The sequence below is a fragment of the Erinaceus europaeus genome, chromosome 5, assembly GCF_950295315.1.
Source record: "Erinaceus europaeus chromosome 5, mEriEur2.1, whole genome shotgun sequence".
NCBI classification, from domain to species: domain Eukaryota; kingdom Metazoa; phylum Chordata; class Mammalia; order Eulipotyphla; family Erinaceidae; genus Erinaceus; species Erinaceus europaeus.
In genome coordinates, this window is record NC_080166.1 from 60,807,982 (window position 1) to 60,830,643 (window position 22,662).

Consider the following 22,662-nt stretch of genomic DNA (forward strand, 5'->3'; position numbering starts at 1 on the left):
TTTTTTATTTGAGACAGAGAAAATTCTGAAGAGGGAAGGGGAGAGAGAGGAGAGAGAAAGAGAGAGGCCAGCAGCACTGCTCCACCACTCCTGAGGCTTCGTGCCTGTGCGGTGGACACCTGGGCTTGAGCGCTGCAGCTTTTCCCCGCCCGGGCCTGCTTTTTAGACAGGTGTTGTGTTAGATCTTTCATGCGTCACTCACTGCACTGAACTGCCACTTTGACTTCATGAGGACCGAGATGGCAGGGCCACTCCCCGGTGAGAGCCGAGGCCTGAGCAGGCTCGTGCTGCTGCTCAGGAGTTGTGAGCAAAACCGGTTCAGGCTATGTATGCCCTCTTTATCTTCTGACTGGGCACCATGGAGGAAATGTCTCAGAGACACCTTGTCTCAATTTTATCTATTTATTGACTTAGCACTGATTTTTAATATTATAAAAGTTAGGAATGATAACCTCCTACCTATCTCAGGACACTTTGACATCATTAAAAAGTAAAAGGGGGGGAGGGAGTCGGGCGGTAGGTAGCACAGTGGGTTAAGTGCACATGGCGTGAAGTGCAAGGACCGGTGTTAAGAATCCCGGTTTGAGCCCTGGCTCCCCACCTGCAAAGGGGTTGCTTCACAGGCAGTGAAGCAGGTCTGCAGGAGTCTGTCTTTCTCTTCTCCTCTCTGTCTTCCCCTCCCCTCTCAATTTCTCTGTCCTATCCAACAACAATGACATCAATAACAACAACAATAATAACCACAACAATAAAACAACAAGGGCAATAAAAGGGAAAAAAATAGCCTCCAGGAGCAGTGGATTCCGTGGTGTAGGCACCGAGCGCCAGCAATAACCTTGAAGGAAAAAAAAAAGTAAAAGGAAGGGCTGGTGGGGAGCACAGTGGGTAGGCGCTGGACTCTTCAGCACTCGGTTCCACGTTCAACCTCCAGCACTGCATGTGCCAACATGATGCTCTGGTCCCCACCCCACCCCCCACCTCTCTCTCCCTCTCTCATTTACAAATAAGTAAATCTTGAAGAAAAAAACAAAAACCTACAACCAATTAAGCCGACCATGCTGCCCTCCCCATGGCACCAACAGCAGCCTCGTAGGTAGTGTATGCAGCCCGATGCTTGTACAGGCTGCCCTGAGGGACCCTGTAGACAGCCTTTCCTGCTCTGTGTTCATTTTATGCCTGACCTCCTGCTGTCCCTAACCTTAGGCTCCTGACAGGGAGGCGAGGTGCTTTTGGGAAGCCCCAGGGCACCGTGGCCAGAGTCCACACAGCTAGGTCATCAAGTCCATCCGCACCAAACTGCAGAACAGAGAGCATGTGATCAAGGCCCTGTGCAGGGCCAAGTTCAAGTTCCCTGAATGCCAATCTCCAAGAAGTGGGGCTTCCTTCACCAAGTTTAATGCAGATGAATCTGAAGACATGGTGGCTGAAAAGCGCCTCATCCCAGATGGCTGTGGAGCCAAATACACCCCCAACCGCGGTCCCCTGGACAAGTGGCGGGCCCTGCAATCCTGAGAGCCTCGGAGATGTCCCTTAATCAGTCACAATAAATCAAGATCCTGCTTTAAAAAAAAAAAAAAAAAAAGTGTGGTGGTACTGGTGGCACATCTGATAGAACACACAAGTTATCATGTTCAAGGACCTGGGTTCAAGCCCCTGGTCCACACCTACATGGAGGGAAGCTTCATAAGCTGTGGAGCAGTGTTGCAGATGTGTGTCTCTCCCTCCCTCCTCACACCTCACTCTTTCAATTTTATCCATCTCTATTAAGAAAGAAGAAAAGAAAGGAAGGAAAGAATGAAGACAGACAGACAGACAGACAGACCTCTAAAGGGACCAGAGGGTGGCACACTTTGTTGAACACACTTATTACCGTATGCAAGGATCCAGATCAAGTCGCTAGGCCCCACCTGCAGGGGAAAGCTGCAGGTGTCTCTCTCCTCTATCTCCCTCTCCCCTCTCAGTTTCTCTCTCTCTCTTTTTTACCAGAGCACTGCTCACTCTGGCTGGTGGTGGTGTGCAAGACTGAACCTGGGCCAACTTTGGAGCCTCAGGCATGAGAGTCTCTTTGCAAAACCATTATGCCATCTACCCCCACCCACCCTCTCAGTTTCTGTCTCTATCCAGTAATAAATAAAGGCCTCTGAGAGTAGTGGATTCATCCTGCAAGCACTGAGCTCCAGAGAGAATCCTGGTGGCAGTCAAATAAGTTAAACACACACGCAGGCGCGCGCGCGCGCGCGCGCGCACACACACACACACACACACACACACACACACACACACACACACACACACACACACCCTGTTGTGCAAGCACATAACACACCACTTGTAGCCCCAATCAATGGTCTAGCTTCCTCTCAGCACTTCCCCACAGTGCACTCTGACTGTTGGTATGCATGAGACCCCTTCTGTTTTATTTAGTTTAAATCCCCCCTGCTTAACACTATTTTCTATTTACATAACCACTTCATTCTATTTACATAACCCCTGTTAACAAGCACCTCCCTCCAGGGCATTGGTTCAATCCCCACTGTTTCATGATATGTTTTTGCTCCACCCCCCCCTCCTTGTCACACCCTGATCCCTTCTTTATCACACCCTGATTTTCACCAGTCACTTTTCTCTCCACCCTCTCTATGTCACATCCTGTTTCCACCCTACTTGGGAAGTATATATAAAGACAGCATTGTGAGTTTTACAGTACAGTACCTTGAATTTAGCTTAGCTCGTCTTAGATTGGGCTGCGTCCTGCATGAATAAAGAGATACTGCCTACAACCCAGCCATGAGTCCCGGGTCGTCTGTCACCTGCCCATGAAGCCAGCCCAGCGAAAACAACCTAACCCGTCGAAAACAACATCTGACTATGTAGGTGACTCAGCAGGCAAAGCCGGATGGAAGGCCTAAGACCCTGGGCCTATCCCTGCTGCTCAGTGCTAGAGCAGAATGGGACTCTTCCGCTCACAGAAAATAATGAACGCTTTATGTAATAATAATAATAAATAATAATAATAATGAGGCGGCAGGGTTAGACAGCATAAAGAGACTTTGAGGTCCCAGGTTCAATACCTAGCACCACCATAAACTGGAGCTGAGCACTGCTCTGGTCTTTCTGTGTATTTCTATTTCTCATTAAAATAAAATCAATAGGGGGTTGGGTGGTAGTGCAACAGGTTAACACACGTGGCACAAAGCGCAAGGACCTGTGTAAGGATCCCAGTTCAAGCCCCCAGCTCCCCACTTGCAAGGGGGCTGCTTCACGGGAGGTGAAGCAGGTCTGCAGGTGTCTTTCTCTCCCACTTGTCTTCCCCTCCTCTCTCAATTTCTCTCTGTCCTATCCAACAACAATCACAGTAATTACAACAATAATCACAACAGTGATAAAACAACCAGGGCAACAAAAGGGGAAAATAGCCTCCAGGAGCAGTAGTGCAGGCACTGAGCAATAACCCTGGATCAATAACCCTGGAGGTAAAAGACAAAAAATCAATAAAATATTACTTAAAAATGAAGAATGGGGGCAGGCAGTAGTGCAGTGGGTTAACAGCACAGATGGCATGAAGTGCAAGGACAAGCTTATGGATCCCAGTTCGAGCCCTCAGCTCCCCACCTACAGGGAGGTGGCTTTACAGGCGGTGAAACAGGTCTGCAGGTGTCTGTCTTTCTCTCCCCTTCTGTCTTCCCCTCCTCTCTCCATTTCTCTCTGTCCTATCCAACAACAACAGCAATAACAACAACACAAGGGCAACAAAAATGGGAAAACAAAATAGCCTCTAGAAGCAGTGGATTTGTAGTGCAAGCACTGAACCCTAGCAATAACCATGGAGGCAGAGAGCGAGCGAGCAAGCTGATAGGGCCAGCAGGTGGGCACAGTCGGCATTGCTATGTGTGAGGAACTAGGTTTGAGCCACCTGGAAAAGCCTGCAGGAGGGGAGGGTCATGAATGGGGGGAGGTGGTGCTGTGGTCTCGCTCTCTCTTTCTGATTCTCTATCTTCATCCTTCAGTATCCATTTAGAGGGAAAACATGGCTGCCAGGAGCAGAGAACTTGTGCAGATATTGAGTCCCTGTGATGATCCTGGGAGCAAAATATTTAAAAGTGAAATAGTAATAAGGAAGACCTACAGCATCCTGTTGGAACTGGCTTATTCTATTTACCGACAGACTCAGCATAAACCCCAGACAATATAGCTGCTGTGATTAAGTCTTTCTCTTGGGTATGATTCATAGTCTTAGATGACACTGCAAGACACTGGGGACTATCTCTCCACTAGATAAAATGACCTCCGGATATAATGTGACATTATTCAAGTAAATACTCTGCAGAAAATTGGTTTCAGGCCAATTAAATTCCTCTCAATGAAACTACCTCTCCCCGGGAACCTCCGGTTCCGGGAAGGCAGCTCACCCTACTCTAGCGGAAAAGAAATACGCTGTGACGTCGAGGATCCTAGGTTATCACTGCATGTGACCTTGGGCAAAGAAAACAGCATTCTTGTGCCTCTTACATAAATATGGGACAAGCCCCTGCCACAGAGGGAGGCTGACATGGGTAAGGAAACGATTACATTCAACCACATCAAAAAAAGTTCAAGTGTGGGCCAGGAGATAGCTCACCAAGTGGAGCACGCACTTCACCACACATGAGGATCTGGGTTCATGCCAAGTTGGAGATGGAGTGTCTCTCCCTCGCCCTCGGCCTCTACCTTAAAAAGCAAGAAAGAAGCCCCAGTCTGGTGTGGGGCCCCTCCACTCCACAGAAAAATCTCAAGAGACAGTGGCTCCCACTCTCCAGGCTGAGCTCCTACCTCACCGTGCCTGAGGACCCAAGCCCTGGCCACACCTGGAGCATCGTGCAGTATGCAAGCTTCCCAAGTACTGGGTGCTGTGGGTTCTCAGTCTCAGCCTTGCTCTAGTTCCTCACCCTCTTGGCAAGAACTTGGGAAGGCTTCGGGGGGGTGGTGTCTTTCCCTCTCTCTTTCCAGCTCTTTCTTTCATGATCATGCACTCTGCTGCTTGAGCTCCTATCTCTGAGCAATCTGTATCTGACAGTGACACTTTCTTTTTTAAAAAATCTTTTATGTTTACTTTCCCTTTTGTTGCCCTTATTGTTTTTATTACTGTTGTTGTATGTTTCATATTGGTTTGGTCTCCTTCCCCCCACCTCTGGAAGAATTGGTTTGGCCCTTGCTAGTTTGGCGCCTCTCTTTCTCCCCACCCCCTATGCTAAGTAGTTTGAGAGTTCTTGGCGCGGCCGCGTGAGGGGATGCAGGACAGATCTGTGTGGTGATTAGTTTAAGGGTCTCTCTGCCGCCAGAGCAGAAAGACAGGAGAGCACGTTTGCCTGCTCATGAATAAAGCTTCTCTACCCAGCCGTGTGTCTCTGGTCCTCTCTGTCTACCGCCGCGAAGCTAGCCCAACCTGCTGGAGCCCCGAACCTTAACGACAACTGTTGTAGTTATTATTGTTGTTATTGATGTCATCATTGGTAGATAGGACATAGAGAAATGGAGAGGAAGGGAAAACAGAGAAGGGAAGACAAAGACACCTGGTGGTCCGGGAAGTGGTGCAGTGGATAAGGCATTGGACTCTCAAGCATGAGGTCCTAAGTTCAATCCCCGGCAGCACATGTACCAGAGTGATGTCTGGTTCTTTCTCTCTCTCTCCTATCATTTCTCATGAATCAATAAATAAAATCTTAAAAAAGGAAAGAAAGAAAAACACCTGCAGACCTGCTTCATCACCTGTAAAGTGACTCTACTGCAGGTAGGGAGCTGGGGACTCGAACTGGGATCCTTATGCCGGTCCTTGTGCTTTGCACCACGTGCACTTAACCTGCTGCACTACCGCCCAGCTCCTTGACAGTGACATTTTCTCCTGCCATTTCTTTCCTGACCTGAGGAAATGTTGGTCTACACACACACACACGCACACGCACACACACACGCACACGCACGCTCTTCCCAGTCCCCTTTGTTAAAACACACACACACACACACTGAGATTTGCAGTGGGAGGCCAGAGTCTTCCATGGGCTCTGTGTGTTTCCCTTGCTTTGTTTGCAAACTAATACTGAGCAGGGACTCTGGCTCTCAGGTGAGGTAAAAAAAAAAAAAAATCCAGAAACTTATGAAGAGATAGACAGTCCTGTTGGGGAGAAAGAATACTTAAGTATTTAAGGAGGGCCCAAGAATTTTTAGAGAGCATACCTGTATGCCCGAGGCCCTGGGTTCAGTTTCTGGTATCACGTGAAAGTTAGACAAAACAAATTAAATAGGGCCCCTCCCTTGAAAGCTATCCTATTCTTTTTTTTTAATTTTTAAAAATATTTATTTATGTATTCCCTTTTGTTGCCCTTGTTGTTTTACTGTTGTTGTTATTGAGGTTGTTGTTGTTGGGTAGGACAGAAAGAAATGGGGAGAGGAGGGGAAGAGAAAGATAGACACCTACAGACCTGCTTCACCACCTGTGAAGAGACTCCCCTGCAGGTGGGAAGCCAAGGGCTGGAACCAGGGTCCTTAACCTGCTGTGTTCCTGCCCTACTCCCAGCTTTCCTATTCTTTATCCCTCTGGGAGCATGGACCCAGGGTCATTATGGGGTGCAGAAGGGGGGCAATCTGGATAGAGACAAACTGAGAGGGGTGTGGGGAAAGAGAAAAAGAGAGACACCTGCAGCACTGTTTGCCCGCTCGTGAAGCCCCAGGTCTGGGGGCCTGGACCTGGGTCCTAAACATTACAGCTGATACACTCTACCAGTACACCAGCCCTGGGGTGTGCATCTACCTGCCAACGCCCATGTCCAGTGGAGAATCAATCACAGAAGCCACCGAGGGTTGCCAAGGGTAATGAAATGATTATATTCAACAAGGGCAACAAAAGGGAAAATAAATAAATAAAATATAAAAAATAAAATAAAATAAAGAAATGATTACATTCAAGGGAGGGGATGGGATACGAAGTTCTGGTGGTGGGAATTTTGTGGAATTATACCCCCCTGATCCTATGATCTTGTCAATATTTTCATTTTATAAATAAATTAAAAATAAATAAAGCAACATGGGTACTGTTAAAGCCAAAAAGTTAATAAATAACGACTAATGTACTGACATTCATTGAAGAGAAATATGGAAGTGGAGCTCATGACAACCATCATGTGAATCAGCATTTCCTTAATAAAGTTAATACTGAAGACAGAAAATAATAGTAAGTTAAGTCTTTTTTTGTCATGACTGGGGCTTGACTGCTCCAGGACCATTCTTTCAGACACAGAGACAGAGATAAAGAGATAAGCACAGCACTAAGCTTCCTTTCATATGGTGTGGGCTGGGCTTAACCCTGGTCATGCCCACAGCACAGCAAGTACACTATCGGGTGGGGGTAGAAAGCATAATGGTTATTCAACAAGACTCTTGTGCCTTATGCTCCAAAATCCCAGGTTCAATCCCCCACACCACCAGTAACTACAGCTGAACAGTGCTCTGGTTAAAATAATAATAATAAATCAGCCTTAAGAAGCAAATAAAGCAGACAAGGGGTCGGGCGGTAGCGCATGGGGCTAAGCACACATAGTACAAAGCACAAAGACCCGTGCAAGGATCCCGGTTCCAGCCCCCGGCTTCCTACATGCAGTGGGGCTGCTTCACAAATGAAGCAGATCTGCAGGTGTCTCTTTCTCTCCCCCTCTCTCTTCCCCTCCCCTCTCAATTTCTCTGTGCTATCCAACAACAATGACAACAATGGAAAAATAATAGCCTCCAGGAGCACTGGATTTGAGCGCTAGCAATAACCCTGGAGGCAAAAATAAATAAAGCAGACAAAATGATAATTTAGAGAAAAATGATTTTAATAAAATAGTACGATTAATAATAAAATTATTAAATCAATCTTTATATTCTGAAGTTAATTAGCTTCAATGACAAAGTTAAAGGAAATTAAAAAAACAGTGCTGCACCACAGGGGTGGCCCTCTCTCTTTATGTCCTTGTTCCCCCTCAATTTTCTGTTTCTATCCTAAATTTTTTCTAATATTGTATTCTTAAAGATTTTATTGATTGACTGAGGAGGAAGATAAGAGAAAGAAAGAACCACACATCTCTCTGGTACTTATGCTGCCGGAGATTGAACTCAAGACCTCATGCTTGAGAGTTTAATGCTTTATCCACTGCACTACCTCCCAGACCACCTCTATCCTAAATTTTAAAAAGAAAAGAAACGGGCCAGGCACTGGCCTGGTTAAGTGCACACATTACAGTGCACAAGGATCTGGGTTCAATTCCCTGGTCCCCACCTGCAGGGGGAAAGCTTCAGGAGTGGTGAAGCAGGGCTGTAGGTGTCTCTCTTCTGCACTATTCCCCCTCCCCTCACAATTTCCCTCTGTCTCAATTCAAAATCAATAAAGAATTAAAAAGAAAGAAAGAAAGAAAGAAAGAAAGAAAGAAAGAAAGAAAGAAAGAAAGAAAGAAAAAAGTGGTCTGGGAGGTGGCACAGTGGATGGGGCATTGGATTCTCAACCATGAGGTCCCGAGTTCGATCCCTGGCAGCACATATACCAGAGTGATAGCTGGTTCTTTCTCTCCTATCTTTCTCATGAATGAATAAATAAATTCTTAAAAAAAAAAAAAAAAAAAGGAAAATAAAGAGTACAGGGCAACCATACCCAGTGGGCAATTTATTTGTTTATTTATTTATTTAAAATATTTATTTCCTTTTGTTGCCCTTGTTGTTTTATTGTTGTAGTTATTATTGTTGTAGTTATTGATATCGTCATTGTTGAATAGGACAGAGAGAAATGGAAAGAGGAGGGGAAGACAGAGGGGGAGAGAAAGATACCTGCAGACCTGCTTCACCGCTTGTGAAGAGACTCCCCTGCAGGTGGGGAGCCAGGGGCTCAAACGGGAATCCTTAAGCCAGTCCTTGCGCTTTGCGCCATGTGTGCTAAACCCGCTGTGCTACTGCCCGAATCCCTATTTATTTTTTAAATAAACTCTTTTTTTAAAATTGTTTTTTAAGATTTTTTATATTTTTTTTATTAGTGAGAAATATAGGAAGAGAGAGAAAGAACCAGACATCACTCTGGTACATATGCTGCCAGGGATCAAACTCCAAACCTCATGCTCGCGAGTCCAGTGCTTTATCCACTGTGCCACCACCCGGACCACGGGGGCTATTTATTGATAAAGAATTCTAATTAAGGGGCCAGGTGGTGCTGTACCTGGTTGAGTGCAAGGTCCTAGGTTCAAGCCCTGCTCCCCACCTGGAGAGAGTTTCACAAGTGGTGAAGTTGAGCTGCAGGTGTCTCTCTGTCTCTCCCCTGCCCCTCTCAATTACTTAACTCTGTCTTTATCCAATAATAATTAAGTAATAATTTTTAAGTATTTATTTATTCGACAGAGACAGCCAGAAATTGAGAGTGGGAGGGAGAGATAGAGAGGAAGAAAGACAGAGAGACACCTGCAGCTGTTTCACCACTCGTGAAGCTTTCCCCCTGCAGGTCGGGACTGGGGGCTTGAACCCGGGACCTTGTGCACTGTAGTGTATGCGCCACCCCCCCCTTTTTTTTCCTGCACCTAGAAGGGGACAGCTCCATTCACAGCAGCACTGATGCTACCACCAGGCCAGAGTAAGAGACATGGACGTCCTGCTCTCTCCTCGCCTCCTTTGCCAGACCAAAGACAGGCAGCTGCTGCAAGGAGGCCCGTTCTCTCGAGGCTAATGTGATCCTGATTGCATTCGACACGCTGTCACACTCGATCACAAGCCGTGTGGAAAACCTGAACCAGGGAAGGCTGTGCTGTCAGAACACAAAGGCTGTTTGTTCAGATTCGGTGATCCACACTTAGCCAGCATCCCGGCCGGACTCAGCAAAATACAGAGTCACACAGTGGCACTCACACCCCGGAAGCCCTGTGCCCACGCTAAGGCAAAGCGTCCCACAGACAAACAGGCCTTCATCCGTTAACCTCAACCACCTCAGAGCAAAATAAAGTCAAGTGGGCCACAGCTTTCAAAATGCATTACTGGGTAAAGTTTAGAGCTGTGGTTTAGCTGTCTATCTCCCCCGCCCTGCTCACATTCTGTCTCTATCAAATAAAAATTTACAAGAATCAGAAAGAAAAAGAAAACTATTTAAGGGGCTAGGCAGTGGCATATCTGGTTAAACTCACACATTACAGTGCACAAGGACCCAGGTTCAACTCCTGGTTCCCACCTGCAGGGGGAAAGCTTCATGCATGAGTGGTGGAGCAGGGCTGCAGCTGTCTCTGTCTCTCTCCCTCTCTAGCTTGCCCTTCCTTCTCAATTTTACTGTCTCTATCCAATAATAAATAAATAAAAGCCTATAAAAAATAAAAGAATTTGGGGGTCAGGTGGTGGACCAGGTTAAGCACACATAGTGCGAATTGCAGGGACCGGCTCCCAGTTTGAGCTTCCCCTTCTCCAGCTCCCCACCTAGGGGAGTCGCTTCATAGGTGGTGAAGCAGGACTGCAGGTGTCTCTCTGTCTCTCTCCCTCTTTTTTTTTTTGCCTCTAGGGTTATCACTGGGGGCCTGTGCCTGCACCACAAATCCACTGCTCCTGGAAGCCACCTTTTTCCGTTGCTGTTATTGTTGCTTGCTGCTGTTATTGTTGCTGCTGTTGAACAGGACAGAGATGGAGAGAGGAGACAGAGAGGGGAAGAGAGAGACAGACACCTGCAGACCTGCTTCACCACCTATGAAGCGACTCCCCTAGGTGGGGAGCTGGAGAAGGGGAAGCTCAAACTGGGAGCCGGTCCCTGCAATTCGCACTATGTGTGCTTAACCTGGTCCACCACCTGACCCCCAAATTCTTTTATTTTTTATAGGCTTTTATTTATTTATTATTGGATAGAGACAGTAAAATTGAGAAGGAAGGGCAAGCTAGAGAGGGAGAGAGACAGAGACAGCTGCAGCCTTGCTCCACCACTCATGCATGAAGCTTTCCCCCTGCAGGTGGGGGACCAGGATCTTGAACCTGGGTCCTTGTGCACTGTAATGTAAGTGCTTGACCAGGTGCACCACTGCCTGGCTTTCTCTCTTTCCTTTTCTATCCCCCCCTCCGTTCTCAAGTTCTGTCTCTATCAAATAAATAAGTAAACAAATAAAAATGTTTAAGAATAAAATGGTGGCTGGGAGCTAGACTCTTCACAGACAAACCCTTTGTGTGAATATGTAAACTGGGGACTTCCCCAAGCTGGGAGTCCTATGAAACGCCCAGAGGATATAGCCAAAGCACAGACACCCCAGGCCTGGTGTGGATCAACGAGTTGTGGAGATCCGGGGTAGGGCAGCATGAGCTGCATATGAGTGAGAACGTGGGAAATTCATCTTGACAACCCAAGTAATTACACTCAGATGGAAAGCAGCTTAACACTTGAGTGATAAGGGCAACTTAGGTCAGTCAGTCACGAGCAACCTGGGGGATGGGCAGCAGCACAATCTGCAAGGATCCAGGTTCAAGCCTCGAGTGCCCACCTGTCAGTGGTGAAGCAGGGCTGCAAGGGTTTTTCTCCTTTTTTTTTTTTTTTAAATCTTTGTTTCGGGAGGTGGGCGATAGCGCAGCCAGTTAAGCGCAGGTGGCACAAAGCACAAGGACTGGTGTAGAGATCCCGGTTTGAGCCCCCAGCTCCCCACCTGCAGGGGAGTCGCTTCACAGGCAGTGAAGCAGGTCTGCAGGTGTCTTTCTCTCTATCCGATCCAACAAGACATCAATAACAACAATAAGAACTACAACAATAAAAAAACAAGAACAACAAAATAAAATAAATAAATAAATAAATAAATAAATATAAATTAAAAAAAAAAATCTTTGTTTCAGTAGTCGCGCGGTAGTGAAGCGGGTTAAGCGCAGGTGGTGCAAAGCCCAAGTACCGGCCTATGGCCTGCAGGGGGTTCGCTTCACAAGTGGTGAAGCAGGTCTGCAGGTGTCTTATCTTTCTCTCCCCGTCTTCCCCTCCTCTCTCCATTTCTCTCTGTCCTATGCAACAACATCAATAATAATTACAACACTAAAACAAGGGCAACAAAAGGGAGTAAATAAATATTTAAAAAAAAAAAAACAAGGGCAACAAAAGGGAAAATTAAATATTAAAAAATTCAAAAAATTTTGAAAAATAAAGAAAACCTTTGTTTTATTTATTCACTATTGGATAAAGTGAGAGAGAAATTAAGAGGAGAGGGAAAAAAAGAGATTAAGAGGAGAGAGGGAGGTAGAAACTGAGAGACACCTGCAGCCCTGCTTCACCACTCGTGAAGCTTTCCCCCAGCAGGTGGGGACCAGGGGCTCAAGCCTGGATCCTTGTGCACTGGTTAAGTGTGCACTTAACCAGGAGCTCAACCACCTAGCCCCAAATGTCACCTTTTTTTTTTTAAAGAGAGTTTCAGGCCAGGTGGTAACACACCTGATAGAAGGCACATGTCACTGTGCACAAGGACTCAAGTTAAATGACTGTTCCCCTCCTGCAGGGGGGAGCTTCGCATGCAGCGGAGCAGGGCAGCAGGCCTCTCTCTTTCCCTCTCCCTAGCTCTCCTTTCTCTTGTCAACTTATCTCTGCCTTGATCCATTAAGTAAATAAAATAAAATTTTTAAATGGTATTGTTTTAAAAAAAGAAGTTTGACATGAGAGAAGTCAAGAGTGTAACAGCAATACAAGAGGGGTACCAGGGACCTAGCAGGGAGCCTCAGATAGGTAAGAGTCATCCTCTCCCTCCCCCACCAATAATAACAACATCGAAAGATACCACTGCACATCCACTAAAATAGCTACAGCAAAAAGCAGAGGGCCTCAGAGACAGCCTGGTCATCTGCCAGGCCCTCCACAAGATCCAGGTTCAAACCCTAGCATCATGTGTGTGAAGGGGTGGGGGTGACGGGTGTCTCTTCCTGTGTCTCCCTCTGCATGTGCATCTCTATCTGAATGAAACAAGTGGCCCCAGACAGTGAAATCCAACAAGCAGGAGGCTCCAGTTCCCACAGTCAAATACACACACACACACACACACACACACACACACACACACACACGTTGGGCAAGGATGCAGAGAAATGAAAACCTTCATGCATCGTTAGTGGGAGTGAGGAATGGTAACACCACTTTAGAAGACAGCTTTATTGTTCCTTCCAAAGGTAAACATTTTAAAATTTTTCTTCAATATTTTATTTTTTTAATATTTATTCCCTTTTGTTGCCCTTCTGTTTTATTGTTGTAGTTATTGTTGTTTACTGCTGTCGTTGTTGTTGCATATGACATAGAGAAATGGAGAGAGGAGGGGAAGACAGAGGAGAGACCTGCGGACCTGCTTCACCACTTGTGAAGTGACCCCCTGCAGGTGGGAAGCCAAGGGCTCAAACCAGGATCCTTAAGCGGTTCCTTGCGCTTTGCGCCACCTGCGCTTAACCCACTGCACTACCGCCCGACTCCTTGTCTTTTAATTTGATAGAATAGAGAAACTGAGAGGGAATGGAAGATAGGATAGATAGATAGATAGATAGATAGGTAGATAGATAGATAGACAGACAGACAGACACACACCTGCAGGGGAGGGGGGGGGGCCGCACCTGGCTGAGCACACGTCACAATGCAAGAGGACCCTGGTTCCAGCCCCAACTCCCCACTGACAAAGGGAAAGCTTTTCGAGTAGTGAAACGAAACATATCCACACAAAAACTTTCATTAAAATAATATATATATATATATATATATATTTTTTTTTTTTTTTTTTTTTTTTTTTTTTTTTACCAGAGCAGTGCTCAGCTCTGGCTTATGGCGGTGTGGGGGATTGAACCTGGAACTTGAGAGCCTCAGGCATGGAAGTCTCTTTGCATAACCATTATGCTATACCCCCACCCAAAATAAAATATTTTTTTAAATGTGTTCCTTCAACCACATGCCACCGCCTGGCCTGGGAGGCAATTGTTAATGGCTGAATGAGCATCCAGTATCTCAACAAGATTTATCATCTGACAGTGACAACACTAATCACATCTGAGCTTACTCTGCTCCCTAAGCAACAGTGCTGCCACCAGACCCTGAACCACCACCCCGGCCTCAAGGCACTCTCTTTACACATGACAAGGTGAACCTGACAAGTCACTATTTGACAGCACTATGCATGTCGGCAGGACTGCCGAGGGATGTTCACCCTCAAGAGGGGTAACTGCACTCACCGTCCGTGACACTGTCTGCAAGAGCTGAGTAGGTCTGGCAAAGTGAAGAGTAAAAGGGGAAAGTCTGTGCCCAGGAAGGGGAGGGGGGGAGGCAGTGCTGCACCTGGTTAAGTGCATACAGTACTTACAGATACTTGAAAGGATCTGGGTTCGAGCCCCCACTCCCCACCTGCAGTAGTGACGCTTCAGGAGTGGTGAAGCAGGGCTGCACGTCTCTTCCTCTCCAATCCCTCTACCTCCCCCTACTCTCTCAATTTCTCTGTCCTACTGAATGAAAAGGGAAAAAAAAAAAAAAAGTCTGTGCCATGTTCATAACTCAGGAAAACTGAAGATGTTAAGTGTGACAGAGCCAGAAGCAAGACAAAAGTCATCCCCAACACCTCTTTCTCTCATGCTGCTTCAGGAACCTGGACATGACCCGCCCCGCCACACCAACAAACTTTTCTGAAACATGGCAGAGGAGTGAGGTCTACATCATTCATTCATTCACTCACTGATTGCCAGCTGACAAATTTCAGATAGAAAAACAGTGGTAGAGACAACACAGGGAAAGGGTGGGGGTGGGGGCTCAGGGCTTAAATGACCTCTCACACCAACCCTATACTATATTCTAGGTGACAGGACAGGAAGCAAGCAAGAAGAGAAGGGGGAAAAAATGATCTCTAAGATGTTAGCTGCACAATGTTTACATTTATGAATTTGTACTTGTGTTTAAATAAGAATAACCAAATTGCAAAAACCAAACCATGGGCAGGAGAGACAGCATGGTGGTTGTGTAAACAGACTCTCAGGCCTGAGGCTCCTGGGTCCCCAGAGCAGTGCCCTGGTGAAAAAAAAAAAAAAAGTAACAGATTCGATGATGTTCAGGTGGTAAAAGTCTATGCTCAGGGCAGAAACAACAATAAAAAAACCCTGACCAATTGGGGCAAACATAATCCCTGCAGGCCTTATAAATTTAGTAAATCACAAGAGATTGAAAATGTGGTCCGGGAGGTGGCGCAGTGGTAAAGCTTTGGACTCTCAAGCATGAGGTCCCGAGTTCGATCCCCGGCAGCACATGTGCCAGAGTGATGTCTGGTTCTTTCTCTCTCCCTCTATCCTTCTCATAAATAAATAAAAAATTAAAAAAAAAAGAGATTGAAAATGTCTGGGTTGTGTGGGGGAGACAGCATAATGGTTATGCAAAGAGATTCTCATGCCTGAGGCTCCAAAGTTCCAGATTCAATCCCCTCCATCACCATTGGCCAGAGCTGAACAGTGCTTTGGTACGGAAGGAAGGAAGGGAGGGAGGGAGGGAGGGAGTGAAAAGAAAGAAAGGGAAGTGACAGGCACAGAGAAAGCAGACTGCCACAGAGCACATGTCACATCTCCCTGAACTGTCACATCTCCCTGAAGCGGACAGCCCAAGCTGAAGGCAGTCTCCTCCTGGGCGCCTGGGCGGGAGGTCAGCATCAGGAGTCACCACCAGTGAACAGTGAGAGGATCTCTCTCCCTCTCTAGACCCCCTTCCCTCTCAACTTCTTCTCTGTCTTCATAATTCATCAGGAGCTACTACCAGGGAAATATCTGAATGAATTAGGCTTAACCTGCCATCTACGTAGCAACTATCATCGACTCCATTAAGTAGACAACCTCACAGCATGCGAATGGGTAAGAGGCGGTAGTGTCTGACTGACTTTGGAGCTTCTGAGTAAGAGCTGCTACTCTCAAACAGGGAATACCTCTGGAAAATTCACTTTCACTGTAGACTTGAAAATGTTTCTTCATGCATTCAATCTAAAATTTCAAGGCCTGCTGTTGGCCAATATTCCCAATACCCTTGGCCTGCATTTCCCTTGCTGGGGCCTCCAGAAAGGAGCTGCCCAGGGAACGGGAGACAGCTGGTCTATAGAGAGCACTGCCACTTTAGTTTAAATACTTAGATCTTAAAATAACAGCAGCTTGCAGAAACAAGCTATCAACTAGCTTAAATGACAGTGTGGACTTGTTTTTATCTCCAGGGTTTTTGCTGGGGCTCCGTGCCTGCACTATGAATTCACTGCTCCTAGAGGCTTTTTCCTCCCCTCTTGTTGTCCTTGTTGTTTGTTGTTGTTGTTATTGCTGGATAGGACAGAGAGAAATCAAGAGAGGAGAGGAAGACAGAGAGAGAGAGAGAAAGATAAGACACTTGCAGACCTGCTTCACTGTTCATGAAGCAACCCTCCTGCAAGTGGAGAGCCGGATCCTTATGCTGGTCCTTGCACTTTGCATTATGTACACTTAGTCCACTGCGCTACTGCCCAACCCCCCCATGTAAAGACTTTTATTCTTTGCAACCAGAGCTCTGCTCAGCTGTGGCTTATGGTGCTGCTAGGACTGAACCTGGGACTTCAGAGTCTCAGGCGAGGGAGGCTTTTGCAGAACCACACCCTCCAAAAAAAGGTTTATTTATTTTATTTTCGATGCAGCAGTTTGACAATGAATACTTTAGCAAGAGCAAGTAACTGAAAAGAGTTGGAGTGTTCTTTCCTGTCACTGACAATGAGTGGAGTTCACTGTAACTAACGTGCCCACAGCAATGAGCAGTTTGGGCTCCTTGCTAGGACACTCACACAAGAGAAACACTGAGCAAGACTCAGGTGGCTTTCACTTCATCTGTGTGCAAGAGGGCACTGGAGCACTTCTCTGCCTCTCATGTGGCACTCTTCTCTCATGTGGCACTCTTCTGCCTTCCTATCCTTTTCTTTTGAGACAGAGGCGGGGGGGGGGGGGGGCGGGGGGAGGAAAGCAGGCCTAGACCACAGCCTCCAAGCTTCCTTCCGTGCAGGGGGGAAAGGGGGGGGGGGGCGGCCTCGGCCTGCCATTTCTGAGGAGACTGAAGCAAGCATGTCTATAGAAGCTGGGTTTATTTATTTTTTAATTTAATTTATTTTTCCCTTTTTGTTGCCATTTTTTGTTATTGTAGTTTTTATTGTTGTTATTGATGCCGTCATTGTTAGATAGGACAGAGAGAAATGAAGAGAGGAGGGGAAGACAGAGAGGGGGAGAGAAAGACAAGATACCTGCAGACCTGCTTCACTTGCCTGTGAAGCAACCCCCTGCAGGTGGGGAGCCAGGGGCTCAAACCAGGCTCCTTGTCAGTCCTCACGCTTTGCCCCATGTGCCCTTAACCCGCAGCGCTACTGCTCTCCCGAAGCTGGGTTATCTGCATGTACTTACTAGTTAGTGCATTCTCCAACTGTGCCAGTCAGTGGCGATTGTCTAGATGGTCAAGCTCCTTAAAATTTATTAGGGTAGGAGCTTTTAGGTGGGTGAAACAGCTCCCTTGGGTAGTCGGCTGCTCTGAGCAAGCCAGGTTTGAGTCCAGCCCTGGCACGTTGCAGAAAGTTTCAGTGCTATGATCTCTTTCCCTGTTTTTCTCTGCTTCTGTGGAAGGGAGGGATGGAGGGAAAGAAATGGAGTAGTTTCCGGGAATGGATTGGAGGTTGGGGTGGGAAAAAAAAAGTTTATTCTATTTGTTTTTGTTAACATTTTTAAAAAATATTTATTTCCCCTTTTGTTGCCCTTGTTTTTATTATTATAGTTATTATTGTTGTTACTGATGTCATTGTTGTTGGATAGGACAGACAGAAATGGACAGAGGAGGGGATACAGGGCAAGAGAAAGATAGACACCTGCAGATCTGCTTCACCACCTGTGAAGCGACTCCCCTGCAGGTGAGGATATGGGGGCTCAAACCGGGATCCTTAGCCAGTCCTTTCACTTCGCGCCACATACCCTTAACCCTCTGCGCTACCGCCCAACTCCCTGTTTATTTAATTGGATACAGAGAGAAATTGAGGGACTAAGAGAGAGAGAGAGAGAGAGAGATCTGCTGCACTGCTTTGCCATTTGCAAAGCTTTCCCCCTTTGGATGGGGACCTGGGGCTTGTACATGGTAATGTGGGCTCAACTGGGTACATCACCACCTAGCCCAACAGAGGGTTTTTTTTTTGTTTTGTTTTATTTGTTTTAATTGGGGAGATGAGTGGTTTATACAGTTGGTACATGTGTAAAATTTCTCAAGTTTCTGGAAAACACTCCCCCACAAACCCCGTCCTAGTTCCTTTTCCACCATCAGGCCAAGATCTGAAAAAAAAAAAAAAAAAAAGAAACACACACACACACACACCCCAGAGTCCTTTACTTTGGTGCAATACACCAAACTCAGTCCAAGTTCTACTTTGTGTCTCCCCTTCTGTTCTTCTTTCTCAACTTCTGTCTATGAGTGAGATCATCTCATATTCATCCTTCTCTTTCTGGCTGTTCTCACTTCAAAGGGTGATTCCTTCAAGCTCCCTCCAGGATGAGGTGAAGAAGGTGAATTCATTATTTTAGTAGCTGAGCCAAGAGAGGGTTTATTCTTTAAAGCATGTTAGTGGGAGTTGGGCAGTAGTGCAGTGGGTTAAGTGCAGATGGTGCAAAGCACAAGGACCGGCATAAGGATCCTGGTTCGAACCACCTGCAGGGGAGTCATTTCACAGGCAGTGAAGCAGGTCTGCCAAGTGTCTATCTTCCTCTCGCCCTGTCTTCCCCTCTTGTCTCTATTTCTCTCTGTCCTCTCCAACAACGACATCAATAACTACAACAATAAACCAAGGGCAACAAAAGGGAGTAAATAAATATTTTTTTTTTAAAAAATGCTAGTAGTATTTGCTCTTATTAGCTAGCACTGGTATGATTACTTAAAGCTACACAGTCTTACACGTGAAGTCACTACTGCTGCTTGATACAAGCCTCCCTGCCCCAAACCAATGATACCTTGGGGTGAAAGGTATTGCCCTTGCGGCTTCTCCTGAGCGAGGAGTCCCAAGTAGCTGAGGACGACATACTTAGTCTCGTAGTGAAATCCTAGAGGCACGGCAGTGGAGGACGCCATGGGCGCGGTGCGGCGGTTGAGCTCCAGGGCAGGTGTATTTACAGGTGTGGTGGAGACCTAGGAGCAGGAAGTGTCCAGTCAGCATCTGTCTCAGGCCGTGCATCCTCCCGAAGATGCCCACCATCTGCACCATCAAAACGGACCTTTCTGGCTTCTCTGCTCAGTACGCCTTCCATGACTCTCATTTACTTTCTACTCGTTTTTTAAAGTATCTTTATTGGCTAGAGACAGCCAGAAGTCAAGAGGGACGGTGGAGATAGGAAGAGAAACAGAGAAACACCTGCAGGCCTGCTTCACCACTCATCAAGCTGTCCCCATGCAGGCAGAGATCAAAGGCTCAAACCCGGGCCCTTAAGCATTGTAACATGAGTGTTCAACCATGTGCATGACCACCTACCCCCCTTTCTTTTTTGAATACCGAGACAGAGAGGCAGACACACACACACTACAGCACCAAAGCTTCCATGAATGTGGTGGGGGCCGGCTTGAACCTGCATCGTGCACATGACAAAGCTGTGGACTACTTCACTGGTCCACAACTTTAATTTTCTCCCAAGTGGGAAATATATTTGTGTGGATTTCAGAGCAAAATCAAATTTCCCTGTCTCTTCCTAGTTTCTGTATTGTCATTTCTGTGGCAAAAATACAGGCTACACTCCCACCTCACCCCCACTTCAGCATCAGTTCTCATCTCTTGCTAATAAAGCTAGAACGTAAGGCCTGTTAGCTGACCATAGCTGCAGGATGCATTCTCTAGTCTCTTGTGCGGCTCAATCTGCCTCAGGACTCCTGAGCCAGAGGAATATGAACAAAAGTTCTAATAATTTTGATTTTCTATTTTTTTATTATCTTTATTTATTGAATAGAAATTGAGGGGGAAGGGAATGATAGACACCTGCAGCCCTGCCTCACCACTTGTAAAGTTTTCCCCATGCAGGTAGGGACCAGGGGTTCGAACCTGGGTCCTTGTGCATTGTTAACATGTGTGCTCAACCAGGTGCACCACCACCCGGCCCCTTCTCTTTTTAACCACAACACTGATCAGCTCTGGTTTGTGGTGGTGTAGAGGATTGAACCGAGGGCTTTGGAGTCTCAGATGAGTTTCTTGGCATAACCATTATGCTATCTAACCCCATGCTTTTTTATTTTTAATAGACAGAAAAAGGGAAAGGGGGGGGGACAAAAAAGGGCAAAATAGCCTCTAGGAGCAGTGGACTCATGGATGCAGGCACCGAGCCCCAGCAATAACCCTGGATGCAAAAAAGGTGACATAAAAGTCAGCTTTGGGTGGCCCAGGAGGGGGCAGTGACAGGAATTGGCTCTCAAGCATGATGTCCCCAGTTTGATTCTCAGCTTCACATTTGCCAGAGTGGTGTTCTGGTTAACTCTCTTATTAATTAGTAATTGAATAAACCTTTTATTTATTTTGCCACCAGCTGTTGCTGGGGTTTGGTGCTGGCACTGCAAATCCACTGCTCCTGGGAACCTTCTTTCTTCTTCTTTCTATTTTGTTGGATAGGACATCGAAAAATTGAAAGAGGGGGAGGCTGAGAGGGGGAGAGACCTGCAGACCTGCTTCACCACTTGTAAGGCATCTACCCTGCAGATGGGGTGTTGGGGGGGGTATCAAACCCTGATCCTTGGGCAAAGTAATGTAATGTGTGTGCTTAACTGGGGGTGCCTGGTCCCCAATCGTTTTGGGGGATTTATTTGTTTTGTGCTATAAACTCTTTCTTGGTTTCCCACCCTCTAAAAAATGAAGTCTGGGGAATTGAGCAGTAGCGCAGCAGGTTAAACGCAGGTGATGCAAAGCTCAAGCCCCCAGCTCCTCACCTGCAGGGGAGTCACTTCACAGGCGGTGAAGCAGGTCGGCAGGTGTCTATCTTTCTCTCCCCCTGTCTTCCCCTCCACTCTCCATTTCTCTCTGTCCTATCCAACAACGACATCAATAACAACTACTATAACAATAAAATAAGTGCAACAAAAGGGAAAATAAATATTTTTTTAAAAAGATGTGAAAAATATTAAAATAAATAAATAAATAAAGTCTGCCTGGAGCTAGATTCACTTTGCATTGTTCATGACCAAACACCTCTCTCAAAGCTTCTAGGGCAGTGGCAACACGTTAATTTCATGTGATGGTCACCACACCCAATTTAGAGCTCAGGAGTCTTCGCCTGCGGCAAAGGTCACACTCGGGCTAGGAATTCCAGTGGCTGGTGTGGCAGGCGCAGCCTTACTGATCTGTGTGCATCCAATACACACTTTCTTCTTCCCTTTCCTCTTCTTTGTTTTAGTGGCCACCAGGGTTGTAGCGAGGCTCCGTGCCGGCACAAGGAATCCACCGCTCCAGGATTTTTTATATAATTTTTTAAATATTTATTTATTCCCTTTCGTTGCCCTTGTTTTATGTTGTTGTTATTGATGTCGTTGTGAAGGACTCCCCTGTAGGTGAGGAGCTGAGGGCTCGAACCGGGATCCTTACACTGGTCCTAGTGCTTTGTACCACGTGTGTATAACCCGCTGCGTTACGGCCAGATTCCCTTCTTTTCTTTTTATTGGCTAGAACAGAAAGTGAGAGGCAAAGACAGACACTTGCAGCCCTGCTCATGAAGCTTCCCTCCTGCAGGTGGAGACTGGGGGCATGGCACAGGACTTGCATGTGTGAGCCTGAGGCACTCAGTCCAATTCAACTCCCAGTGCCCAGATGCCAGGGCAGGGAGACATTCCGGCCTCCTCTCCCCGTCAACTGAATGCGCTGTAAAAAGTAAATAGACAGGAGTCAGCGGTGGTGCAGCAGGTTAAGCACACGTGGTGCAAAGCGCAAGGACCAGCGGAAGGCTCCCTACCTGCAGGGGGGTCACTTCACAAGCGGTGAAGCAGGTCTGCAGGTGTCTCTCTTTCTCTCCCCCTCCTTTCTCCATTTCTCTCTGTCCTACCTAAAAACGACATCAATAACAATAATAAAAAAATAGGGCAACAAAAAGGAAATATATAAAAAAAATATATAAAAATATATAAAAAAATATATATATAAAAATAAATATAAAAACAAGCTATTAAAAATTTATTTTAAAAAAGGGGCTGGGTGGTGGCGCACCTGGTTGAGTGCACGTTACAATGCGCAAGGACCCAGGTTCGAGCCCCCAGTCCCCACCTGCAGGGAGAAAGCTTCACAAGTGGTAAACCAGCACTGCAGGTGTCTCTCTGTCTCTCACACTATCGCTTCCCTTTCCTCTTGATTTCTGTCTCTATCCAATAAACAAATAAATATAATTAAAAAAAAAAAACTTGAAAAATAGATACCCACATACAGGACCAGAGTGACAGCGCCCTAGGGAGGGCTCAGGCCTGCCGTCCACCAGAGGGATCACTGTCTCAGAATGAAAAGGCAGCCTGGGGGACCCTGGCTCTGGGAGAAAACACATCCCTATTAAGAGTACCAGTGCTGGGAGTCAGGTGGTAGCGCAGGAGGTTACGCACATGTAATTGTGAAGCTCAAGGACAGGCATTAAGGATCCCGGTTTGAGCCCCCAGCTCTCCACCTGCAGGTAAGTCACTTCACAGGCGGTGGAGCAGGTCTG

The 22,662-nt window shown here is 46.6% G+C and overlaps 1 protein-coding gene and 1 pseudogene across 13 annotated transcripts in view; one reads left to right on the plus strand and one right to left on the minus strand.

Moving 5' to 3' along the window:
• The window catches only part of BCL2L13 (BCL2 like 13), a 59,244-nt gene that overhangs the window by 29,689 nt on the left and 6,893 nt on the right, over positions 1–22,662 (minus strand). For 11 of the 13 annotated variants that reach the window (XR_009549967.1, XR_009549966.1, XR_009549969.1 and 8 more), the window contains one exon: positions 18,961–19,135. The exons of the other annotated variants lie outside the window; for them this stretch is intronic. Coding sequence is in view for 6 of the 11 variants with exons in the window: in XM_060191398.1 (XP_060047381.1) it covers positions 18,961–19,078 (118 nt within the window). In the remaining 5 variants the exon portion in view is untranslated. The remainder of the gene's footprint in view (positions 1–18,960; positions 19,136–22,662) is intronic. 13 annotated transcript variants of the gene reach the window in all.
• On the plus strand, positions 1,035–1,150 carry LOC132538847 (small nucleolar RNA SNORA70; annotated as a pseudogene).